Consider the following 25,489-nt stretch of genomic DNA (forward strand, 5'->3'; position numbering starts at 1 on the left):
CACACACACACACACACACACACACACACAATCCCTGGGTTTCTGTGCAGAAATGAACTCAGTTGCACAAAATACACCCAACAAAGAAGGACAGCAATGTTTTTTCCTGTTAAATCTGTGGACTTGATGCCCTGACAGGCAGAAATTTCAGTAAACGCAGTCATTTATAATGTTGATGTTAAATTAAGTACTGCAATCTTGCTAAAAAGTGTTCCTTTTTCTCAATAGGGTCTTGAAAAACATTCCAAATTTCCTTTAAACTTTTTAAATGGCCATTTTCAAAGAAGAATACAGTTTTTATAAAGTATCCATACCTGCAAAATACTCTTTAACCCTGAAACTAAATGTATATGGTGGAACAATGTATTTTTTGGTGGAGCCAGAGAGAAATTATAACATTAATTTTTTCGGAGGAAGTTTGAACCCACAACCTATGATTCATAAGGAAAAGCACGAAAAACAACAAAGAAAAACCCCTGCAAAATGATTGTGGTGATAGAAGTAAAGGGATTAGAAATAAAAACACGACAACATCTTCGGTCCTCTGGTATAATGCATATTAAATGCAGTATATGCATAAATAGAACATTGGTGTTCTCTTAGCTTTAAAATATAATTACACAATATCAGTACTTTGATGTTGAATCAGGAGGAAATGACGACTGCATGGTGTAAAAGGCACACACACACACGTGTTTGTACCTATATCTTTGTGAGGACTGTCTTTGCCAAACCCCCCTGCACCTTAACCTAATCTTAGCCCCCACCACTAAATGTCTAAGGCCAACCCTAAAACCAGACCTAACCTTAGCCATAAAACCCAGCTTTAAACCTTAAAAGGGACTTTGTAATTCTGAGGAGCTTAAATGTCCTCACTTTGCCAGCAAAACACAAGTCAGATCTCACTATGTGACACGCCTGCAGACGCAAAGGAGCAGGTACTCTTGTCTGCTTGTCGTCCTCCCCGGTGACAGGAAGTGCCTGTCATTGTGCTTCGCTTTCATGTCACGGTCTTATTTGAGCAGCTGCACGAGTTTGAGACGCACACTCAGAAAACCAACTAAAACGTTGGGATTTTTTGAAACCAGAGAGAGGCCTTTCATTTATACATGCAACTTAGTTTGAGAAAGCTTTCGGGTTACAAGAGATAAACTGGAGCGGTCGCTGGAGATGACGACTGGAGGTTTGGGGCTCGCTGAGAACCTGGGTCAAGACATCAATCAGGAGGAGTTGGACTTTTCTGTGCTCTTTCTCTACAATTCTTCTGAAGAATTTCCAATCAGCTGTGATAAGGGTGTGTAGCCGCATCCACCTTTTTCTACTATTACAGATGATGCCTTTACCAATCTTGGCTTTTTACATTTATAGCATTTGTAGCTCGATGTATTTGTGTAACATTTGGCTTTTAGAGTAGAGTGGGAAATATCCCCCAGAAAGCCCTTAGCTGTCAGATACTGATGTTATTCCGTAACCCTCGTCTTCGGCTGTTGTGGCAAACGGAGGCAGGCAAATCAAGTAGGCCCTCGATTCACTTGAGGAAAAGCAGCAAATGATGTCAGCCCTATTCAACATAAATACGTTGAGTTACAACTTGTTTTCTGCGTCATCTTTTGGAAAAGAATTTTTTTTTTTGTCTCCCCGTTAGCTAGTGGAAGATGTGCGGCACCTTTAAGCTAACATTATTGGAAGACCTTTGACTGATAAAGTCAAATTTGAAGTAAAAAAAAATGCTCCATTTTGCAATGATGGAACACGTGATAGAACATGTGATATGTAGAAGGGTTGAAAAGGGACTGTAAAAAAAAACCTGGAAATGCCTTTGAAATAAATATTTGAAGAAAACAAATAGGAATTTGGAGCTTACGTTTGCATTGTTATAACATGAAGTGATGTTAACGTTTCTTTCTGCTAGCAGATGAATCAGGCCCTTTCGATAACCACCATCCTCTGCTGATGGACAATCGCACTGGATCCATTTCAGAGCAGATGGGCTCCAGGCAGGAGATCTCCTCTCACAGCCCCAGCATGGAACACCTATCTGGGACAGTCTATGACTCCCTGGGCCTGGAGTCCAAACCAGGACTCATTCGCGCTCCCAGCCCCAGGATTGAGATAACTCCATCGGGTGACTCTTACAGCTCGGCGACCCTGGAAACAGTTCCTGGATGCAAAGTTTTGGGGACCTACCGGGAGTGTGTGAGCCCTGCCAGCAGTAACTCCTCCACGGGCTGGCCTGTAGATACATACTCGCCAGTCGCGTCGCCCACTCCTACTGCAGGCTTTGCCATGGGTTTATCTGGTTTAGACCTCTGCCCGGCTCTCCAGGGCATCCACCCCTCTTCCGCTCACTCTTCTCCCGGAACTTCTCAGCGCAACAGCATCACAGAAGACAGTTTTCTTCAGCCTCAGTATCCCCGCTCCATGTCATCAGTTCCTCACCAGCGATCCCGCTCTGCCCCTCCCCATGGAAAACGCTCCCATGACCAGCCTCAATCCTGTCAAGGAGGCACTCCTGTAAAGCAGCGCTCCAGAAGCCCCAGCCCTGTCCCCTGGCCTCATGGGCCACAGGGATCCTACTATCTCCACCAGTACCAAGATCTGGATCAGGCCCACTCCCCGGGCCTGGAGATGCTGGCCAGTCTTGGTCCTGGTCTCCAAAGACCTACTCAAACACCCGTGCCACGAGATTCACAGCGGCAGGCCAAGAGAGAGTATCCATACGGGGCAGGTTTTGACTGGACTGCTGAGCAACAGAAGTTGGACAGGGTGAAAAATGAAATGAAGTCTGAAACCATTTACATGCTCCCTACACTTTGGTCGCCTATGCCACCACCAAACCATGGAGGTTTCAGGTGTTTGCTTTGATCTGACACATGACATAATTAACCTAAATGCCACTTGTTCGTTTACAGAGTCCATTAAACAGCTCTCTTTATCTTTTTTACTTTCAGTGGGTTGCCCATGGCTTCATTTCCATCGCTGGAGTGGCCAATTCCCAGTAAGTCCGGCCAGTATGAGCTTTTTATCCAGCAGCAACCCAGATCTCACCACAGAGCTCATTACGAGACTGAGGGCAGCAGAGGAGCCGTGAAGACACCTAATGGAGGGCATCCAGAGGTTCAGGTAGAGTCATCGCAGATTAGATTATGTTAACGTGGAAAACAGTCATTCTTGAAAAAGAAATGAAAACTACTATGATTACCTGAACCATTGTGGAAATTATCTGTCCAACTCGTATGGTCTTGGGTAATGATACCGAGTTCAGTGTAGATCACACGATTAAGCATTTGGTTTGACTTTACTAGCTTCATGGGTACGAAGGGGCAGCACAACTGGGGCTCCAGGTCTACATCGGCACGGCGGACGAAAAGCTCCTGAAACCACACGCCTTTTACCAAGTCCACCGCATCACCGGGAAGACTGTCACCACACCCAGCCTGGAGAGGATGGTGAACGGGACGAAGGTGCTGGAGATCCCTCTGGAGCCAAAGAACAACATGAGAGTGGTGTGAGTAGAACGGAAGGAAACTGAAGAGAGGTTCCCCCTTCCTGGAAGAAATTCCCAATTATTACATTTTTAATTTTAGATTTGCTTTCAACTAAAGAATCACAGCTCTTACTGCTCCAAACGTGTTGCCTTGCATCCGGCAGGATCGACTGTGCAGGAATCCTCAAGCTGAGAAATGCTGACATCGAGCAGAAGAGCAACGAGACCGACATCGGACGGAAAAACACCCGCGTTCGTTTGGTGTTTCGGGTTCACATCCCTCAGCCTGGAGGCCAGCTGCTGTCCCTTCAAGTTGCATCGGACCCTATAGAATGCTGTAAGGAGTCTTAGGAGTAATGATATTGGGATTCCCTTTACAAAACTAAAGACTTAGAAGAATATACATATTATACTGAGTTATTGTGTCCTGGGAGCTGTGTGTGCGGGCTTTGGTTAGCTAAACTCTAAATGTTTAAGTAGCGACACCGAAAAAGGGGAGCGGTTATTCTCTTCCATCTGACCTTGTGGCAGTCATTCCTACGGATACCGCTCTGTTTCCTCAGCCCAGCGCTCAGCTCAGGAGCTCCCTTTAGTCGAGCAGCAGGACCTGGACCGATGCTCAGCCCTCGGGGGACAACAGATGGTCCTCAGAGGACAAAACTTCACATCAGACTCCAAAGTGGTGTTCTCAGAGAAGACACAAGGTAGGGAAAATAAGATCAGACCTCTTGGGTCTGTTCTCCCAATTTATACATAGAAGGCCATTAAATCAAATGATACTTGGTTTATCAGTCCATCCATCCACCCATCCATCCACCCATCTATCCATCCTTCCATCATCCATCCATCCATCCATGCATCCATCCATCCATCCACCCATCCATCCACCCATCTATCCATCCTTCCATCCATCCATCATCATCCATCCATCCACCCATCTATCCATCCTTCCATCCATCCATCATCATCCATCCATCCATCCATCCATCCATCCATCCATCCATCCATCCATCCATCCATCCATCACAGTAAAACTTGCTCAGCAGCTCAGTTTGGTTCATTGACCAGGGTGTGGTTTTGTTTAGTGGCAATTTATCTTGAAACTTTTTTTCATTGTTTTTTAAAAGTTTTAGAACCGATTCCAGATACCTCAAGTACCTCCAACCACTCATATAGTGTATATTTTTTTCTTAGATGTTTGTTTCTTTTTTTCATGCTGTCTCTACTTTCAATGACGTCCACATTCCATCGTCCCCCGCATTTAGCTCTGTGCAAATATCGACGTCAAACGCACAGTCCCGTACTGGTTGCGAGGGCTCATTTATTTCTCTGGAAAATTCACACCTTTTTGCTGCTCCCTCAGCCTACACAAAAATCGGTGGACAACGTACGAGAGTGGGACCGTTACTGTCGACTGCATGTGCGACAAGTCTCAAGAGTTAGGGCTTTATGCAACAGGATGTGGTAAAACTTACTGATAATGATTCAGACCCAGAGCTCAGGGTTTGCGTGGGTAGAAGAGTAAGTGCAAATAAAAACCCAAGGTGGGAATCAAACATTACAGGCACTTAGTTTCCATTGTTGTACATGTGTTTCATCTTCTGAAGGTTTATAACTCTGTTACTGTTGTTACTGTTGAAGTGAGGAATCTGCAGGGTTACGGTAGCAAAGTCTGCCAAAAGAGTTAGGACCTGGTGACACATGCAATATTTTAGTTTAAATGTTATTTTTTACACTGAAATTCATAAAAGCTTAAATTAGAGAAAACTGTAAAAGGGGCAACCCAATTTCCAGTTTTCTCTTAGCTAAGCTTTTGTGAAGAATGCGATCAGGCCCATTCCTCTAAATTTCTATGACAACCTGGCCCTCTGTTTTTCAGATGGTAAGCAAATCTGGGAGGTGGAAGCCACTGTGGACCGAGACAAAACACAATCTGTGAGTTCCTTGTCACTGGTCTGTGTTGCTTAAAGACACGAATCCCAAATCATTGAGCACGTGTGTGTATAGATGCATTTACAGTACCAGATTCCATCCCAGCCTCCATCCTGTAGTTTGAGTATGACATCTTCTATAATCTGTCTTTTTTCCCCCTACTGCCTTTAATTGCTCTTCTAGAACATGCTCTTTTTTGAGGTCCCCCCGTACAGAGACCGGTGCATCTCCCACCCAGCTAAAGTCAACTTTTTTGTCATAAATGGAAAGAAAAAACGCAGCCAGCCTCAACACCTCCTCTATACACCCACGATCGGTATGTATCGCATGCACTGGTACCTGATAATAAATCACGATGGTGCGCTGAAGTGCCAGCAGACATTAGGCTACTAACATCACTTAAAAATGATATTTGGAATTTCTTTTGCAAAAAATAAGAGAGTAGATGATCATTTCCATGAGTGTATCCAGGAGAATTTCTGTGTCCAGTGGTTTGGATTTTATAGAAATCTTGGTTATCTTAAATGATTTTCTTAGATATATTACAACCTTACAACAGTTGTTTTCCTGGATAATAAGTTTGAAACTTGGCCGTGAAAGGACTTTTTTTTAATTGCAGCTATTAAAACAGAACCACTTGCTGACTCCCAACTGGTTTCCTACGGCTACCCAGAGAACCAGTCTCTGCCCAGCTTGTCTATGAAATCGCTCTATCAGCACCTCGATCAGGACAGCAGCTGCCGAGTCTCGAATATTTTACCGGCATCATACCAGAGGACCACCGTAGACCCCAGAGTCCAAGTGTTTACCCCAGACGTGCTAGACGATCAGTCAGTCTACTATCAATCCAGAGGTGGCTCTCTCATCGGCAGCACCATGTTGTACCCCGCTGCGAACCAGCATTACAGCAACAGCGGAACCACTCTCTTCAGTTGTTCTCCAATTGCTTTGCACCCTTCCTCCAATTTCAGCCAATCCGTCGGTACTACCGTGCCGATGGCCAAGCTGGTAGAAGCCCCTCACGACCCCTGCTCGGCGTCAAGATATGAAGGCTTTATTCAAAAAGGGACGTCACTGGGGACGTCACCACCTATGAGGTACATCCACCATGATCAAGCTAAAGGGAGGTCCGGATGTGACCTGGACCCAAGTGGACAGCGCGTGACCCGGAACAGCCATTATGGAGAAAACCAAGATGAAAGACCTTCAGAAAAGGTCACAATCAAGCAAGAGAGTCTCCGCTATGCCTACCTGGAGGATGGTGAGTGACCCTTTTACACTGAAATCTAACAAACATTACGAGAATTCTATCAGGGTTCAAGGAAAACTTTCTTGAAGGTTAAAAGATTGAATTTTAGGATAACTTTATATAAACTTAGAATGAAATTTAATCAGGTGGAATTCAATAAATATATGTTATTTTGGCACTTGTGGTCCAGTCTGCAAATGCATGAATGCACACTGCAAATGTATGCTTGCAAATCCTGTCATGTGGCTTTCACATCAGTTGTTTCTGTTCCACCACCTCTGTCTCCTCTGTCCTCAACTGCACATTTGTTGACTGGGCAGATTGTTGAGGAGCCACAGTCTCATTAAATATAATACGATCAACATGTGAATACAACAGTCTTCGGATACCTGATGCAAATCTGCGCCGTTACCTGTAAGCCGACATGGCTATGAAGTGAAAGAATGTGGGCTGCTTTTCAAAGCTTTCTGCTTACCCTGTTGTGATGGAAGACAGGAAGAGGAAGTTTACTGTATTGGTAGACATGCAGACACACCTGTGGTTAAGAACAAGTTGCCTCTTCTGTTCTCAGAACAGATTTGAATTGAAAAACGTGGAGTCGTTTATATACTGAGCATCATCAAACTAGATTGATCTGGAAATGTGGAGATAGAATGAGGACCAGAATGGAACAAAACGGCCTTGCTAAAATGTTTAAACTTTTATACGGCATCCAGCAATATAGGTGTTGAATATCTAATGTACGCAATTCAATAAAGACGTATCCGTCTGTTTAAGTATTATCTAGTTACAGTGTCTATAAAAACAGATGTAAATGTACTGAAAGAGAGAGAACGAGAGAAAAATCAACCAGAGGAGCACGTTAAACTGGCGAAATGGCGACATCTAGAGGTGTATCAAAACTTTACAGCCTCTCGGAACATTTTGAACATTCTTGGTATTATCTGTAACCAAAACCATAACTGTGGGCGGTTGTGTAGTTTGGTAACATTTATTTTATTAGCCTTGTCATAACGTGAAAACAAGGATATTTATTTTTATCAATAAAACTACTGCACTATGTAAGTCATCGATGCAGCATAAATTAAATAAATAAATAAACCGATATGTGACTTTAAATTTGTTTGTTATTACTTATCAAGGTTTGTGCTCTTTTACAGTGAATGACATCATCCGAAGAGATCTAAAAGGCCACAATGGACAATAAACTTGAAGTCCTGCAGCAGACTATATATTCATCAGATGTCAATTTAAAAAAAAAAAAAAAGAAATACAACATGAACAAAGTTGAATGTTTAATTAGTTGTATACTTTTGTAGACTAGTAAAGATAATATGCTTACCTTATACAGCGTTCTTATCTTTCTGTTAGAATTGCTTGTGTATTTCACAACTAATCTTTGTAACCATGTGTTACATATTTCATTTTTAAATGTTTAATATAATTGTTTAATCCCTTTTTGCATCAGAAACATGATTTATCGCTTGATAAACTGCCTAATATAAGTCGATTTTTGTATGTTTATTAGAGGCTCACATTTTTACATACTTTTAAGACAAGCTCAAGATCAAATCAACTTGTAGTTGCATGATGAATAAATGTATGATAATAATTAATGTCAATGTTACACTATATCAATGGCTGTATAGTAAGCCTGTATAACTTATAAAATGCGTTTCATCATCACTGAGTGGATATTTATACATATATTAAATGAACTCTTACTGTACTCAATATTACATTCATTAATTAAGTGAATTAATTAATGGTTATATTTATTTAATTTGATTTCAATTCAAGTGAAACTAAAGAAAGAAATGCATTTCTTCGGGTATTATCAATGCAGTTAATCGATTTATTAACTTTTTCAGTCGTAATCGTTATATACAGAGTGAGAATATGTAAATTCAGACGCTAGATGGCGACATTCCAAAGGTAATCCAATACCGGAAGTTGGTTGCAACTCCGTCGTCATTTCCGATAATCGGAAATGCGTGTTTGTTCTTTGTAGATGTTCGTCGGTTTCAAGTTAAGCCATTATTTCTTTTCTGGGTTTGGTTCTCCTTCCCCCCCCATACTATCCCTTTATTTGTGGCCAAATTTTGCTGGTTCTAATTTAACTAGAGCGAAACTACCCGACACATCCTTGGATCTGGTAAGATTTCTTTCCACTGTGTTTCCGTTAAACGCACCCTCACTTTGTTGCATTGTCTATGACCCGTTTGTATATTAAAAGACATGTCATCTGGTAGACGTCTTTGAGGAAGAATAGAAGTGCATTTTGTAAAAGTGCCAACGGTCACACTCACATTTTAGTTCACGTTAATCGTAATGTCGTTTGTACAGAATGATCACGGAAAACTAAACACCAGATTGAGACGGAAAGCTGCACCATGTCTGCAGACCTGGACCTTTCCACCCCAGAGGTCCCCGAGCCCACATTTCTAGAGAGCGTGCTGCGTTATGGGCTGTTTCTAGGTGCGATCTTTCAGCTAATCTGCATCCTGGCTGTCATCGTTATCCCCACATCCAAAGGAAATGAGCAGGTAGGTCCGCAGCCCGTCGGTTGTAGGTTTTCTTTTTGTAAAGTCAAAGGAATTATATAGCCAACTCAGTGACACCTTACCCTATTGATTGAGGACTGATTGAGCAGCAGCACAGGAGGCCTAGTGATGCTAATAACTAAATGAGTTGGTCAGATGGTTCTGTTTGTTGCTGTCCATTAAAGTCACTAACATTTGCAGACTTTCAGAGAGTTTGCAGTGTGGGACACTAGACACTAGAATTACAAATCTTATTGAGTATCATAACATTTCGATGGGTGAGTTGGGTCCTTAGAGTAAGAGTAAACCCTGAGTCCACTGCATTTCCTAAACGCAGACAAACTAGATGCTGATTATCTTAAATATCCAGGCTGTCACTGGTATTGAAGGCTATTCTTACACTCTATAACAGCCACTGTCAAGAGAGACTATTTATAGATAAGTGCAATTATGGCCATTGTCTAATTATGCCATGCTTAAAGACTATTATTCTATGCTCTGAATCTCTGTCCACAGACTATCATTATTTCAGCTTGTGCTGACATGCCAGGGAAAGTCTTGAATAGTGACAGAAAACACATACAAAAAGATCGCAATTATCATGTTGTGACAATTCTATGTGTGTAAATCGCAATTATCATGTTGTGACAATTCTGTAGGCATTAGAATACTGTATATTTCTCAATTGCATCCTCTTTGCATTTTCTTTCACTTTGTTTATGTTGTTTATTGTTGCCCTGTGTTTGCTCTTCAGGAAGAGACAGAGTCCTCTGATAACAAAACCAATGAACAGATGAAGAAACCTAAAGGGGCCGCACCCCAGACACGACAAAAAACTAAGAAAGAGAGCAAAAAGAAGCGCTAGAGTGTGCATATATTTGTGTCTGGTCACCTGTATGCGTGGGGGGGGATGGGGGGGGTGTCGTCGATGTCCCCAGCATGTTTTCTTGTTTAGGAAGACTATACTGGTACTTTGCATTGGCATTCGCCAGTTTAGTTGTTGCTCCTATGAAACACTACTAGCATATGTTATTAGCTAATGATATGCATTGAATAAAGTATTTGAGAAAGGGCCTGTAATCCAGTTTTGCAACATAAATCAGACATCTGCTATTTAGAGCGCTACATACTTTATTAGATGTATTTGCTTTGCATTTGATTTTCTCTGGTTTTTCAGGTTTTTTCCCCCTCAACAGTTGGATTGTATTTAATAAGAACAAACCAAACAAACCCATCTCATTATTCATTGTATTGTCACAATCATGACCTGTCTTTGTATTTAAAAATATTAATAAACTGTCTGACAGTGTTTACAGTGTATCACTTTTTGTGATTTTTTTTATTATTAGATAGGTAGATAGATATGGGGGAGGGGGAGGCATTTCTTAAATTGCACGAAGAAAAAACAACTTGTAATCACATTTTCTAAACCAAATTATAAACCTTAAAAAACACATAACCTGCTAATAAAACCTCCGTGAGACCACGTGAAGCACCAAATACCGCAAGTGACCATAGACGGAAATGGGTGTCGCTTAGCAACCTGTTCTACGAGCTTGTCCAAAACAACCCTTAGCCTGTGGGTTTTTAAAAATAAAAATCCAGTCATTTCTTTAACGTTATGACGTAAACGGTGAAACAAAATTAAACCCAATCTTTTACCTGTCTGCTACGACAAAATAAACGAGTTACGAAATATGACGTGAATCGTGACTGACGCAGCTGCGTAAAATGCGTAAAATCCAGACTCCTCACATTTGCGCGCTCGCCTTTCGTCAGTGATGCGCTTCTCCGCGCCTCCCCCCCACACGGGGCATGTCTTCTCCTCACCAGCCTCCGGCTCCGCTGCATGAGAAGTAGCCCACCGTCCACGGTCGCCGCAGCTCGACACGGCACCTCTCCTTGGCTGGCGTTGGCCCGGCCCACCGCAGGCGCCCCAGCAGCTGTGCCCTCTGCTCCTGAAGGCAGACCCCCCCCCTCTCCCCGGCGCGTCATGACCTCCCCTTTCTGCCATTCAACTCAAATTCGCTAAATGGGATTCGTAGCTGTCCCGAGGTCTCCAAAGCAACTCGCCGCCCGCTTTCGTTATTTCTCTAATGAGGACAGTCGTGAGGATCTAACCCGGCTCCGCACTCGGCGGCTCTGATTTCTGGGCTCAATCTCAAGACGCGTTAAAGGTGAGTTAATTAGGGCTTGTGTTGTTTATGAGGGGGAGAGAGAGAAAAACGGCCTTCGCTGCCTCATTAGAGTCTTTCTGATGCTGGGCCGTGTTTGCCGTGCTGGTTTTATACCGGGAATTGTCATTTACTCCTATTTCATTGTTGCACAGGCCACTCGGTTCGGCTGCGCACGCACATTTGGTCAGTAGCGCCGTTTGTGTCGGTGCCAGAGCGGCGCTGCTGACGACGAACCGCACGCCGCACAAAATCCACCCATCTGTGTGCACTTTTTCTTTTTTTTTCTCCCAGATTTCCATATATTTTAGAGACATAACTGTTAGCAAAGCTGCGATAAATGGATGGCGCACGGGAATTGAGAGCCAACAATCCACGGAAATTCAAAATGGAGCTGTAACAGCACCTGTCTTGATTCATCAGGCCGCATATGCGCCGTATGGAAGCCCGATCTTCGGCGGCCACACCGGCATGGTTGCCCTTCATCTCCGTGGATGTTCATCAAATCCACAAATATGTTCCCAAATGACAAATCCCTTGGCAAACAGGAGTTGTTGTTTCGATATTTTTGTCTCCACAACAGAAACGCTCCCAGCTGTTATTCCTGTCAACCACCACCCCACCCCTTTCTTTCTTTCTTTCTTTCTTTCTTTCTTTGAAAGCAGCTTTGCCGACAACCGGTGTTTAATCTGTTGTAAATAGAATTTTAATTGTGCTGTTAATCTATTTACTGTTGGTTTTGGCTGTTGGACGAGTGCCATCTGATATTCACGAAGCGGTGTGTTCATGAGACCCTCGAATGATGGGAAAACCCGGCGTCAGCTGTATAACGACGGCCAGATTAATCAATAAAATGCCAACCAGTTTAAACTGTTGTAGCTTGAGAAATTGTACAAATCACCCAGGTAGTTGCTTTGTTTTTCAGCTTTATTCCAGTTTTAATTTTACCTGGTTTAAAATGCAAGATGTTCTTGTTCAGATAGTATTGAAAGGTCCTTTGACGCTTCTGGCTGTTGGTTATTTACCCAAGATGGAAGTAGTGGGCATTATAAAGAACGGTTGTTTCCAGCCTTTCAGTTAAGAGTTAATCATTGCCTCATGTCCTTCCTCTCCACCCTCACCCCAATTCATAGTCAGCCTTTAAATCATACTTCCACATTTCTTTTCCTATTTTTGATTCTCAGCTGTTTTTTTGGGTTTATTTAATTTAATCCGACTATACCATTGTAAAAACCTGAGCTTGGCAAAAGTTTTGACCAATTCTTGTGGAACCCGTGACTTATATAAGGCTAAAATAATTGGTGCAATAAATGTGGGTGTTTATTCAGCAACTGCACATTTCCTCTTTCTTGATATGAAAGAATCATCATCAGCCCTGTGAACTGAAATTTTCCGCTGGGACTGAAAACATTGGCACGGTGGCAACTGTTACCGTCTGTTGTTGGGGCTCGGTGAGATTTCTCGCGGCCAAATGTGCTTGCCTGACCAGGTGGAGATGACAAAAGTGGACTGGACAGGAAGTACAAGAGAATAATAAAAAATAAAAATAAAATGTCGGATTGAGCATTAAAGACACCATGATGCCAAAAAACAAAGCCTTTCCTGTTTTGTCCACTAAAATGTATTTGGGCTCCTCTTTGCCTTTCCCCACCTCCTTTTCAAAGGTAACTTCCAGTTTTTGTGTTAAGCATGAAGGGAAAAACTCGTCAACAACCGGACGTGTCGGCAAAAGGAGCAGCTTAGCTATAAATGCACTTTATGGAAATTGAAGGGCTCTCGTGTTTCTCAGGTGAACGCCGCTCTGATAACAGCCTGTCAGCAGAGTGCGTATTTGATGTGATTCATACCTAATCTGCCAAAATCTCCAGGCACAGAAGAAATCCCCACGTTTGTGCACCAGTATAGTCGGTAAAGCTCGTCCCTACAAGTGCAGTTTTGAAACCAGGGCTAGAGAAGTTAATAATTTCAAAAAAACCCAACAACAAATCCCCAAGACTGTTTTGAACTCGTGTCCGGGAACACAAAAGTGAACCTTTTGGTTGCTACCGTTACCACCGCCACTCTCTCTTCCTCAGTCCTGCCCTCCGACCATCCAGGTGCCTGTTGACGCTGCTGCAGCTGGCAGGATCGTCTACGTCTGATATTGTTCCCAAGGACGGAAATATCTCCTGATCTCACCTTCCTCATGAGATCTGTTTTTCCTCAGTTTGCTGCTGCCTTTGTATTCCTTCCATTTGGTCATATTCCCCTTTTATTTAATCAGTTTCGCGCCTACGATTTCCATCCTCCTGTCCGATGCGGTCGTGTGTTCAGAACGTTGCAACACGGGGCCATGCACCATATTAGGAAAAGGCGTGAGGCTCCGGCACAGCGTTGGAAGTCTTGTTTACATTCATATGCTGGGAGGCTTTCGGGGGTGGTCGCATTCTCCGGGAAAAAGCCACAGAGTGACTCTTATGAGTCTGGTCTGGTCGGTTTCCTCTAATCTTCCATTTGAACCAAGGACTGAAGTTAAAATTTGAGATCTGACACGTTTCTGAGTGGATAATTTTGTTAATTTTCAAGGGTAAAGGTCAACATTTGCAAACAGCATCTGTAGTATGTTGGCAAATTTACATGCACTCATTTTATCTACGGTCTCATCAGCTGTTGTATTTCCACTCATTCGAAAATGTGAGGATCGGAAAACTTTTGCTCCTATTCACCCTGTTGGGCATTTAGAGCCATTGGCGAGAAGATCCAGGAACTAATTCTCAGGTTAGAGAGGCATTACTGAAAACTGTTGTTTGTTTAAACCAAAACAGATCTGTTTAAAGCGCACTGGTCAATGTTGTTGTCTGCTGCATATATATGATATTTAATATACTGTTGCGAATGCATAAACTGTGTAAATGTGTTGGCTGTATGTAATGCTAGCTGCTATTGCCTATTGTTTTTGCTCTGTAAAATGATTTGAAATTCCGATCACAACCTTCTGACTTCCACATATAACTCAGACCCGGGGCTTGTTCACTTATGAAGTCCCGTCCAGCTTTCCTGGAGGCCTCCGAGCGCTCTGTGTGACTCAGAGTTGCACCACGGCTACGCATCACCCCCCCATTGCACCAGATTACTCCCTGGCAGGGGTTGAATCGACGCACACATCAGCATACCCGTTAGCTTGAAATGGCTCGCGCTCCCTCACAGCCGTGCGTTCCACACCCCCCCGTGTCTTCTCAGTGGGATTCTTCCATGTCTTTGGCAACTCCGATACCTGTGTAATTATATTACACTCGCACATCACACCGGATACGCCCACTTGAGCCTCGTTACGCCGCCGCCGCCGCCTACGCTTTCTTTTTGCAGGCCCTGTTGGTTCCTTCCCCTTTTTCTGTTAATATCCCCATCCCCTGTCAATCAGGCCCACGCCAGCCTCTTCAAAATGCACGTGGTGGAAAAAGGGATGTGAGGCACAGCAGCACAGTTGTGGTTGGGTGTGGAATAGAGCCTCGGCGCTCCGAGACCAAGGAGCAGCTGCTCACGCACACACACACAGGGACACACACAGGGACACACACAGTCTGGAACTTGGAGTGCCATTATTCACAAAGGTTTCATGTGTGTATCACTGTCTGTGTTTCAGCTGGCCTGATATAGCCGGTGTCCCCATGACTCACTCTGCACTGACTCCAGGGGTGTGTGTGTGTCTGTGTGTGCGTGTGTCTGTGTGTGTGTGGTGGGGGCTTTCTGTTGAAAACTCCATGATCTCACTCCTGATGTTGGTGTCAGCTGGACATGTTTTCTCTGGTACCTGTGCTGGGAGGGTGAGCTCCATTAGCCTGCGTGAAGCCATTACATCAGTGTAAACATTGCAAAAACACTGTCGATTTCTCTTTTAAACCATCATCCTAAAACCTATTGTGTCCAGGCAGTGTCAGATTCATTTTTGATCGTATAATACTGTGACTGGGACACTTGTCCAGGCCACAAATGGGCCGTTTGTCGCGAGCATTTGCAACCGAAGATGTTTGTGTTTCTGTTGAACCTCATTGGCTGTTGGAGATGTTCATTAGGAGCAGTCTGGGTTTGAAGAGGCTGAAGGATCTTTATACGTTTCTGTGATGATAATAATAATTTTACAAATCACAGCCAGGCATGAATGTGACACAGATTTTATTATAGGATGGACGGTCGAAGCCCGTCTTGACTCCTCTATAATAAAGGTTCTGATTGCCTGTTACAGGTGAAGCAGATTGAGGCTCTGGTTTTCCAGGTTTCTTTGTTTGCTTTTATTGGTTCAGAACCGACTGAATCATGTTGACGGTCTCAAGGTGTCCTATTCTCGGGGCATTTCCACGCGAAGCAGTTCCACCTAACGGCCCCAAATGTGTCCTCGCTGGTGCTCGCTGCCGGGAGGGAGAGTTTTAGTGTAAGGGGCTGTACAAAAGGTCCAACAGGACCGTTCCTCCTCCTGAAGGAACCCTTATTTTCTTCTGATTTGATTGCAAAGGCAATCTGGCGGCCATGTCCATTTATCTTTGTATGTTTATGCAAATATGTTTGTTTTCCAGAATCGCATAATGGATTATTCATACCTCTTTATGAAACCTGCTGTGTGGGGTCAGACTGGATTTAAATATTAATGAGCAAACAGAAAGGTGCCCTCTTAACGTCACAGTGCTGCTAGCATAGCGTAGAGCTGATTTAAATGTGATGGTCGACGGTCGCGGAGTTTGATTCCACAAATATTTGAATTAATAAGGTTTTTATTTTCCTGTTAATCTTTTGAGACACTTTATCTCTTCGCAGGTCTGCACATGGGGGCGGGCAAGAGCAAGCCCAAGGAGCCGGGCCAGCGCTCCATGAGCCTGGACGGCACCATCGGAACGGGCTCAGACAGCGGCCACTTCCACCACCCGCGCCCCGCCCAGCAGACCCAGACGCCCAACAGGAGCCCCGCTGTAGGGACGGGCAGGCGGGGGCATCAGGGGCAGCACCACCAGCCTCCAACAAATACACCCGAGATTGTCCCCTTCGGAGGCGTGGACCACACCGGGACCATCACCTCACCTCAGAGGGGACCCCTGTCGGGTGAGTAGAGTCCGTCCACACCTCTGTGCTCCGCATTGTCGTCTCATGGGAGCAAAGCACGATTGGTTTAGTTTCCATCGCCTGAGCTCTGCAGGCTCCCTTCTCCTGCACAACTAATGAATGAATGAATCAATATTGAGTTGGAGAGCGTCCAGCATTAAATCACAAGTTAATTAAGTGGGAGGCTATATTAAAAAAAAAAAAAGCAAGTCTGTCGGTATGGTGGTTTTGTCCTTCAAGAACAATTGTCCATGAGATACTGGATTGATTCTTTTTTTTCTCCCCCTCTTTCATTAGATTATGGTAAATTGACTCATCTACGTAAGGGAGGGGGGGACCCAAGGTTTAAAATGTTAGTCATCAAGGGTTGGCACTGCAGTAAAGTCAGGTTTATTGAAGGTGAATGTTGATTCAAAACTTTTCTTTAAGGCTTCTCCCTCCCCCACCTCCAATTGTGCGTCTCCTGCAGGAGGCGTGACCACGTTTGTGGCGCTGTACGACTACGAGTCGAGGACGGCGTCCGACCTGACCTTCAGGAAAGGCCACCTGCTGCAGATTGTAAACAACACGTAAGATTTCCACAGTCGTGCCATCGCCAGGGAAGGGGGTGGGGCAGATAGATTTGCGGGCACACATGGCAACGCCTGCGCGCAACAGCGTAGCCGGTGACTGCGGGGCGACTGATGGCCTCCATCTGCCGCCGCAAACAGAGCAGAAAGGCACTTTACTGATGCATCCGCTTCCTCTTAGGAACCATCTGCACCGCGGACGCTCGTTAACGATGAGTCGCGTGTCTCCCGCCGCACGTGAGAAACCTACTGGTAACCGTTCTCGCAGTCGTGCGGCAAATAGTGCAAAACATTTGGTGCAGGAACTATTCATTAGCGCAATGTTTTGGTTAGTTTTTCCTGCTTCGCTCCGCTTGTTTAATGACTTCCTGCCTTAAGTCTGCTCTGCAGTTCATTGTCTATATTCTGGGACTCTTAAGTGGGACTGAAAACTCGTGCAGCCCCCCCCCCACCGCGGTATTTCTACACTGAAGCCGAAACCTCCGGCTGACGTCACACACGACGCGGCAGATCTTTTTCATTTCTGATGATGTTTGTGAACTCTTGTTGAGCACTGCAAACTGTGCCAGGATGGGATGTACCACTAGCGCTTTAAAGAGGCTAGCCGCCCCAGTGTTTAGTCCCACAGCATATTCTGCTGGTCTGCTCTCTGTGCTGCTTGTGTTGCTGTGTTTTTGATGTGTCTGCTGTGTCTGTTATCTCTCCCCCTTTCTCATGCTTCATGGTTTCTCCTAGGAAAAAGTACAGTTTCAGGTCAGTAATACTTAATGTAGTGAAAGACAAAAACAGTCATCATCACATTCAACCTTTTGTTCACAGTCCCTTCGCTGCTGGGTTTATCTTTTGATCTCGCTCGTAGCCTCGGTGCGGAAACATCGATGAATATTAGAAGCCGTCCCCCGATATGGAGGAATAGCTAAAAATGCGAGACTGGGGGGCACAGCGGGAAGAGAAAATGGGTTCCTTTTTCTCTCTTGAAGGAAATATGTCAACTCGGTTGGGCTCTGTGTGGAAAACGATAATGGGATGCACAAAGTTGAACTTCTTCCGAGTAGCGTAGCAGCAGCCAGCCTGCCTGATGCCCACGAGCACACCGTGCACTGCAGCTGCTGCCAAATACCAAAAACAAAGTCTACCTCTTCCAATCACCTGGTGCACGTGTTGGGATTGTTTTCACTCATTTAATTGTGAATATAAAGACAGATGTGCAGAGAATATTTTACCTTTTGGCATATAATTGCCAAACAAACCCATGTGGCCAAATGAAATCAAAACCTAGATTTAAGTAATTTTTTTTTTTCTTTAATGAGAGTTTTCACTCTGGCTGTCTTTCCTCTGCCCCCCTCCGTGTCACAGAGAAGGTGATTGGTGGCTCGCTCATTCCCTGACGACTGGCGAGAGCGGCTACATCCCCAGCAACTATGTGGCTCCATCCGACTCCATCCAAGCAAAAGAGTACATGATCCCCTCCTACTTTCCTTTTGTTAACACCACTTCCCTTCTCAAAGCCCAAACACAGCGGCGTTTGCTGTCCTTATCGACTGTACATCTGCATGTCCGTGTAGAAACAGATTTTCCACTGTGCACGCCAGTAAAATCCTATTTTCCAGCCACCCGAGTGTTTCTGGCTGTCTGCTCCTGAGGTTCTGCGGCAGCGCGTTACTGATTCTCTGTGGTCCACTTTGGCAGGTGGTATTTTGGGAAGATCACCCGGCGTGACTCCGAGAGGCTCCTTTTGAACCTGCAGAACAGGCGAGGAACGTTTTTGGTGAGGGAGAGCGAGACCACTAAAGGTAAGATGATGTACGACATGAGCGTTGGTCCCGAAAGAAAAAGAAACATCTCAGTTACTAAATGTGATGTGGTTTGATTGAAGTATAAATCGGGCCAATGAGAGACGAGCTCCCAAGGCCAATGCCTTCAGGGTGAAATCTCAACCTGGTTAAAGGGAACAACTTCAGTAAATGAGGTTAATGGGCTGATTCGAGTTGTATGAAAGGCATTTATTTTTCTATTATACACAGGAAAGATTGTGTAGAAGACCTTCATTTGATGATGAAGGTCTAAGGAAGGTGAAATAAAAAAAAATATTTTTTTTTTTTGTGGGCCAGAAGTTAGCGATCAAATCTGTCTCATCGTCTGAATGAAATAATGTCGGCGTGTTATTTTGAATCGTAGTTCATGCGTGTAGTAAAGTCTTTTCTTTAACTTTCACAATGCCTTTGGCGCTTCATCCTGCTCCACTGGGGCGTTGTTTACTTTTGCCCGGACGCTACATGCAGTCCTCGTCACATTTGCTCGTGCTCTTTAAGGAATTGTTTTGGATGGGGTAGGAAAGAGTGGAGTGGATCGGGGCTTATGAATGGATGGGGTGAATCACTCTGCCAGAACTAGGTCAACCTACCAGGGTGCTGGATTTCCCCCTGGCTATAAGCGCCACACACGTGCATACAGTGAGGGGGATGAGGAGCACAACGGGTAAAGCAGGGAGAAACCTTTCATTGTAGCCAACGTGAGAAAGTGTGCTAGTAGTACTGTATCTGTGTTGTTGTAGCAGTGCTTCAGCAACACAATGGTAGTGCGCTAGTAGCGCTGTGGCAGTGTTATAGTAGTGCTGCGGCAGGACTATGGTGGTACTGTGGCAGTGCTATGGTGGTACTGTGGCAGTGCTATGGTGGTACTGTGGCAGTGCTATGGTGGTACTGTGGCAGCGCTATGGTGGTACTTTGGCAGCGCTATGGTGGTACTGTGGCAGCGCTATGGTAATGTTGTAGCAATGCTACGGTAATGCTGTGGCAGCACTATGGTAGTGCTACAGTAGCGCTGTGGCAGTGTTATAGTAGTGCTGCAGCAGCACTATGGCAGCACTATGGTGGTACTGTGGCAGCGCTATGGTGGTTGTGGCAGCGCTATGGTGGTACTGTGGCAGCGCTATGGTAATGTTGTAGCAATGCTATGGTAATGCTGTGGCAGCACTATGGTAGCGCTACAGTAGCGCTGTGGCTGCACTGTCTTATTGTAGCAGTGCTGTGGCAGCGCTATGGTAATGTCATGGCAGCTTGACGGTAGTGCTGTTTTAATGTTGTAGCAGTGCTGCGGTCATGCTGCGGTAGTGCTATGGTAATGTTGCACCAGTGGTGTGGCAGCGCTACAGTCGTGCTGCCATAGCACTAGGGTAGCAGTGCTATGGCAGCGCTACGGTTGTGCGGTGGCAGCGCTACAGTAGTGCGGTGGCAGTGCTATTGTAATGTTGTAGCAGTGGTGTGGCAGCGCTGTATCATCTGTGTCTGCTGAACAATTTCACTGCCGTCATTTTTCTGAGTTTCACCCTCTCAGGTAGAATACCTTCCTCTCCTTCACTTCCCCTAAAACTAATGTCTAAATCGTTTCAAATGATATTATCTGTAATGGTTTTATTTAGATATTTTGTCTGTGTCTCGAAGGCCTTTGTGGCTGTCAAATGTCAAAGGTCATGAACAAGGACACAAAGGCTTAAAGCGGCCATCGGGGGCTTGCACAGCCCAGCTGTTGAAACCTCTGAGCAGCTGGCACCCAGGCTCCTAATATGCCTGTTTTTTAACCAGTGTGTGCTTGCTGGTTTGTTTCCAGGAGCATATTGCCTGTCAGTGCTGGATTATGATAACACCAAAGGCCTGAATATCAAACATTACAAGATCAGGAAGTTGGATAGTGGAGGTTTCTACATCACCTCTCGAACCCAGTTTACCAGCCTACAGCAGCTAGTCTTCCATTACCACGGTGAGTACACGGATAGACAGTAGCAATGATAGCTATGACCCTCCCCCAGGTCAAAGCCAATCCTTCACTCTTCTTTCTTCCCTGTTCTAGAGCACTCCGATGGACTGTGTCACGCTTTAACAGATGTGTGTCCTGTGGCTAAACCTCAAACCCAGGGTCTGGCCAAGGATGCCTGGGAGATTCCCAGAGAGTCCCTCCGCCTTGACCTGAAACTGGGACAGGGCTGCTTTGGAGAAGTCTGGATGGGTAAGAACAGTTTACCCAACATGTCCGGTGAAATGGCAGCATTAGAAGCAGTGATTTGGTTGTGGATAAAGTCCATGCTAATTTAAAACCAGAGATCTTTATCTAGAGAAGTCCTCGAAAAAGCGAAATGGTTTAAAGTTTTCCTTAGGGTCTAATCTGTCCAGTTAGACATGAGGCAGTTTACAAGTCGTAAAAAATAACAAAATAACCAGCAAACATTAATACAACTCCATTTTCTCTCATTAATAAAAACGGCAGTGACACTCTGTTCCAGTTCTCTGCTTCATCACCTCAGATGCCAATCGGTTGCCTGGCAACTACTCACTTTTGAGGATTACAGCGATTTGCTTCCTGATTATAGTTATGATGTGTTTTGTTTTTTCATTATTGCCATAAAGGAACTTGGAACGGCACGACCCGTGTAGCAATCAAGACCCTGAAGCCTGGTACGATGTCTCCAGAAGCCTTTCTCCAGGAAGCCCAGGTCATGAAGAAGTTGAGGCACGAGAAGCTGGTCCAGCTTTACGCTGTTGTGTCTGAGGAACCTATTTATATTGTGACGGAATACATGAGTCAAGGTAATACTAAAACAGACCAGGCCTAAAAAACAGTCATTTTGTCAGGCCAGCTTAGAAAAGCTTATGAATACATAAAATTCTGATATATTCTATTTATTTGATTACAGTCGCACCAAGTGGCACGTGCATAATCCTGCATAATAATCTTACCCTCACAGGTAGCTTATTGGATTTCCTGAAAGGGGAAGCAGGAAAGATGCTCCGCCTGCCTCAACTGGTTGACATGGCTTCTCAGGTAAAAATCCTGCCTCCGCCGCACTAAAAGCCCCACCAAATATTTGTCAAAACAAAAATCGCCGTCCTCTCTTGCTCGTGTCCTCCAGATTGCAGCGGGTATGGCTTATGTCGAGCGGATGAACTACGTCCACAGAGACCTGCGCGCCGCTAACATCCTGGTTGGGGACAGCCTGGTGTGTAAAGTGGCCGACTTCGGTCTGGCACGACTCATCGAAGACAACGAGTACACTGCCAGACAGGGTAAGGTGTCGCTTCTCATCGAGTTACGATTTTTCGGCATCGCTGTGAAACAGTTTCTTCCCCTCCGACCGTCATGCAGGGGCTAAGTTCCCCATCAAATGGACGGCGCCGGAGGCAGCCCTGTATGGTCGTTTCACCATCAAGTCTGACGTCTGGTCCTTTGGTGTGCTGTTGACTGAGCTGGCAACTAAAGGAAGAGTTCCATATCCAGGTAAAAAAAAAAAAAAAACACTTCCTATTTGGAGACTTAAACAATAAAGTTAAATGTATGGTTTATATATTATGTGGGGAAACAGCGTCCCCTGGTGGCTAAAGCTAATAAATATCAATGTGATCAAAAATTGACTGCTGTAAGACATTACAATGGAATGAATTCTGCAATGTTTTTGAAATAGTTAATATTTAATGTTTCATGTATTAATGAGGTCCCTCTCCCTGTTTTGTAGGTATGGTTAACCGTGAGGTTCTCGACCAGGTAGAACGTGGCTACAGAATGCCGTGCCCTTCAGAGTGCCCCAGCTCTTTGCACGAGCTCATGCTTTCCTGCTGGAGGAAGGACCCAGAGGAGAGGCCCACCTTTGAGTACCTGCAGGGTTTTCTAGAGGACTACTTCACCTCCACAGAGCCCCAGTATCAACCTGGGGAGAACCTCTAAATCCGCACACACTAAATTGAACAGAAAGAGGGGGCGGACGTCAACACGCTAACAATCTGCACTAATCGATCTCAGAGGAGCTCTTGCGAGAGGATGTGGGCCTGTGAAACTCGGCCTGGTAGGAATGCCAGATTCCTCTGTGAAGCAAAACTGAAAGCTGCAGAAGTCCCCCCGTCCAGCTAAAGGAGAACCTGCAGAACCCCCTTTTCTGCCCCTTTACTGAATGCATTCCCGTTGCGCAGAGGTTCAGGGTTGAGAAACAGAACGCTTCCTGAGGAGATGGATATTAAACAGATGGACTAGATGTGATTTTCTTACTGAGTGAGGTGCGACTGACGTGGGAAGAAGCGACCCAGAGTGTACAGATGGAGCGAGAGGAACAAACCACCCAGTCTGGGAGAGAGAAGGTGAAGGGAGGATATTTCAGTCGTATGACTGACGCTGTCGATGAGCTGTTTCACCTCCTACCTTTCCTCACCTGTCCTCTCTTTGCCCCTGTCTGGTATCTTTTCCACCCACAGAAGAAGAGCACTGCCAACCCGGCTCAGGTGCCAAAGTGAAGCTTATCTCCCTTCACGTCTTTACATCTTTTCTGCCACTTTTCTCGTGTTTCTGTCCGACTCGATCTCTCTTTAGTTTCCTACAGTCGACACTCTGCTTGGCATCATGTTTTCCTCTTTACGTTATTGATCTCACCAAGAGGTCGAAGTTGTTCCATCTGCTGGGGCCGGACGGATCACACCCAACACGCATGTTCTGTAATACTGAAAATGAGGTGGCTTAAATAAACTCCTGATGCCTTCCTCTTTTGTTTAACCGTCTTTTATAAGCCGCGTGTTCCCACAGGAGCGACCATTTGGATCTGAACGATTACACCATACCGTGTGCTGCTGGGTGCAAAAACACATCTGTACATATTTAACACATTTTTTTTTTCTTAACATGACGTTCCCCAAACGCACCACTTAAAAGAAAAATGACATTCAAAAATGATTTTTCTTTTTACTGCAGGTCATAAAAATATGCAAGCAGGCACCCTGACGGAATGAGAAATCTGCGATGAACTGACCATAATGAAACTGTGCTTATGGCTTTGAGGAGAGTTGATTTTTGAACCAGTTAGCATGCTTTTGTGCCGTTTAACTCTTTAACCATTGGCTGGTTTGTATTTATGCTGTACTGTACATCAACATATGTATGTTTACTGTAGTGGAGGTCTCGGGAGAAGCGAGGGGATCATGAACATTTGTGCCATTAACGTATAATTAGTTTTGTTACACCGCCACCAGTTTTCACTGTACATACTGTAGCTCAGTTGGGTTTTTCTATCAACGTCAAATGCTGGGGGGGAGGGGGTCACACATTTCACAGTGGTTTAGTTTATTAAGTAGTTAATGCAGCAGTAGAGGTCCAGTAGGGAGTCGTCACCAAAAACCGAATACGAGCCATGCAGCACTGTTTTCTAATGAGGGATCGCGGCAGCGGAGGGAATCAATGATTTGATGAAATTCTCCAGTAAAAGAAGGACTGGGTTGTGCTATAAACTGTCAAAGATGTAATTAGTATCTTTAACAAATGACTGTGACTATCATGTAATTTGTCTTTATTGCTTATTTTTCTCTTTAATAGTTCCCTCCATGATGAGGTTTTTACAGTGATGCTCGGTTTTGGGGGGGGGGTTTGTACTTCATAAATTGGGTTTCACATATGTCTAAGTGCTTTCCTGCTTTAGATTTTGGGTGGAAATACCCGTTATGATCTCGCACCACCGCCTGAGTCACTGGAATAACGCAGAAATCGACAAGACTCATGATCGCTATGAGTAAAGCCATGGGCCGATTGGATTCTATTTATTTATTTTTTTAAGGAGGTCCGGCCTTTTAATGTGTTTGTTTTTACAAAGCTATGCAGTTTCAGACTTGCATTCCTACAAATTCATGGCCATTTTGTTGGAAAGTGGAAACTAGTGCTGATTAAACCGAAGGTGCGAGTATTTTGTAAGGACTTATTTTTGGTTTTATTTCCTTAGCAACAGGACTGAGATGAGTATCGTGTCACTTTATGTTGATCTTTAAATGTGCAATAAATTCTATTTCAAATGTGTTTTGATAAGAGTGAGCACTGTTCTTCCATTCGAAACCAGTTCTCATTGAGCTGATATATCGGCCTGTCTGTTGATTGAAGAATAAGAATTAAAATGTATCAAAATAGGTTGAAAGGATGGTTCTGAAAGGAGCTAAATGTACATTTCAACACAGGTCATCTTCACATCAAGTTATTTTTTTCCTTATGTGGAATGAAGCCATTCCAGCATTTGTGGTGTGTTCTAATACCAAAATTTAACATCTGTGATATTAAAAAAATATGCTTGCCAGAACATTCCAACCATGTGAAATTTTCATAGTTTTGATCATCCAAGTTCCATTCGAGTTAAGTCTGGTTCTGAATTCTTGTCTCCACCTTGATGTGAAATTTAACTAGTTTAGCACATGTTGCTAAACTGCTGAGATATTCCAGGCAGTCTGCACACAGTAAGGGAGTGGCAGGTGTTCCTGTCTGCAGGTGGAGGGGACTGGTAGAAGGAAGAACTCTGATGCCCTGAGCAGGTGTAAATTAATACTGTTTATAATAATAGTATATAATAAATAATTTGAATAAACACTCTCGCCAGACTATGTTTACTTGAAATTTCTATGTATTTTACTTGCAGATCAGAGGTAAGAACCCTCCAACTCCAGCTGTCTTTCAAG

General features: G+C 44.4%; 3 protein-coding genes across 5 annotated transcripts; all 3 read left to right on the forward strand.

The window, feature by feature from the left end:
- Positions 1-542: 542 nt before the first annotated feature.
- Positions 543-7,939, forward strand: LOC101068861 (nuclear factor of activated T-cells, cytoplasmic 2-like). 2 transcript variants are annotated; one of them, XM_011613684.2, is made up of 10 exons: positions 543-1,294; positions 1,913-2,852; positions 2,952-3,123; positions 3,306-3,508; positions 3,652-3,824; positions 4,051-4,191; positions 5,367-5,422; positions 5,603-5,735; positions 6,039-6,680; positions 7,829-7,939. In XM_011613684.2, exons 1-10 carry the CDS (start codon positions 1,171-1,173, stop codon positions 7,873-7,875), a joined length of 2,631 nt encoding a protein of 876 aa, XP_011611986.1. In that variant the 5' UTR covers positions 543-1,170; the 3' UTR covers positions 7,876-7,939. The 2 variants fall into 2 exon arrangements, with proteins under 2 accessions (XP_011611986.1, XP_011611987.1); XM_011613685.2 differs by having other exon boundaries at positions 545-1,294; positions 1,916-2,852.
- Positions 7,940-8,627: 688 nt separating this feature from the next.
- manbal (mannosidase beta like) lies at positions 8,628-10,529 on the forward strand. The gene is made up of 3 exons (XM_003973083.3): positions 8,628-8,823; positions 9,015-9,214; positions 9,966-10,529. Exons 2-3 carry the CDS (start codon positions 9,062-9,064, stop codon positions 10,074-10,076), a joined length of 264 nt encoding a protein of 87 aa, XP_003973132.1. The 5' UTR covers positions 8,628-8,823; positions 9,015-9,061; the 3' UTR covers positions 10,077-10,529.
- A 436-nt stretch (positions 10,530-10,965) lies between these two features.
- Positions 10,966-24,039, forward strand: LOC101078636 (proto-oncogene tyrosine-protein kinase Src). 2 transcript variants are annotated; one of them, XM_011613686.2, is made up of 13 exons: positions 10,967-11,388; positions 16,174-16,455; positions 16,925-17,024; positions 17,760-17,777; positions 18,381-18,479; positions 18,714-18,817; positions 20,634-20,783; positions 20,874-21,029; positions 21,428-21,607; positions 21,766-21,842; positions 21,931-22,084; positions 22,164-22,295; positions 22,531-24,039. In XM_011613686.2, exons 2-13 carry the CDS (start codon positions 16,182-16,184, stop codon positions 22,737-22,739), a joined length of 1,653 nt encoding a protein of 550 aa, XP_011611988.2. In that variant the 5' UTR covers positions 10,967-11,388; positions 16,174-16,181; the 3' UTR covers positions 22,740-24,039. The 2 variants fall into 2 exon arrangements, with proteins under 2 accessions (XP_029682076.1, XP_011611988.2); XM_029826216.1 differs by lacking the exon at positions 17,760-17,777 and having other exon boundaries at positions 10,966-11,388; positions 22,531-22,739.
- The last annotated feature ends 1,450 nt before the right edge of the window (positions 24,040-25,489 follow it).

This window comes from Takifugu rubripes, chromosome 19 (genome assembly GCF_901000725.2).
Source record: "Takifugu rubripes chromosome 19, fTakRub1.2, whole genome shotgun sequence".
In the NCBI taxonomy this organism is placed as follows: Eukaryota; Metazoa; Chordata; class Actinopteri; order Tetraodontiformes; family Tetraodontidae; genus Takifugu; species Takifugu rubripes.

What these genes read in the sequence shown, in the direction of transcription:
- LOC101068861 (XM_011613684.2), top strand. Translation starts at nt 1,171, where the DNA reads ATGACGACTGGAGGTTTGGGGCTCGCTGAGAACCTGGGTCAAGACATC. An exon ending in TCCAATCAGCTGTGATAAGG is followed by an intron (nt 1,295 to 1,912) that starts GTGTGTAGCCGC and finishes TCTTTCTGCTAG; the next exon opens with CAGATGAATCAGGCCCTTTC. An exon ending in CCTCTATACACCCACGATCG is followed by an intron (nt 5,736 to 6,038) that starts GTATGTATCGCA and finishes TTTTAATTGCAG; the next exon opens with CTATTAAAACAGAACCACTT.
- manbal (XM_003973083.3), top strand. Translation starts at nt 9,062, where the DNA reads ATGTCTGCAGACCTGGACCTTTCCACCCCAGAGGTCCCCGAGCCCACA. An exon ending in CATCCAAAGGAAATGAGCAG is followed by an intron (nt 9,215 to 9,965) that starts GTAGGTCCGCAG and finishes TTTGCTCTTCAG; the next exon opens with GAAGAGACAGAGTCCTCTGA.
- LOC101078636 (XM_011613686.2), top strand. Translation starts at nt 16,182, where the DNA reads ATGGGGGCGGGCAAGAGCAAGCCCAAGGAGCCGGGCCAGCGCTCCATG. An exon ending in GACTCCATCCAAGCAAAAGA is followed by an intron (nt 18,480 to 18,713) that starts GTACATGATCCC and finishes CCACTTTGGCAG; the next exon opens with GTGGTATTTTGGGAAGATCA. An exon ending in CGAGTACACTGCCAGACAGG is followed by an intron (nt 22,085 to 22,163) that starts GTAAGGTGTCGC and finishes ACCGTCATGCAG; the next exon opens with GGGCTAAGTTCCCCATCAAA.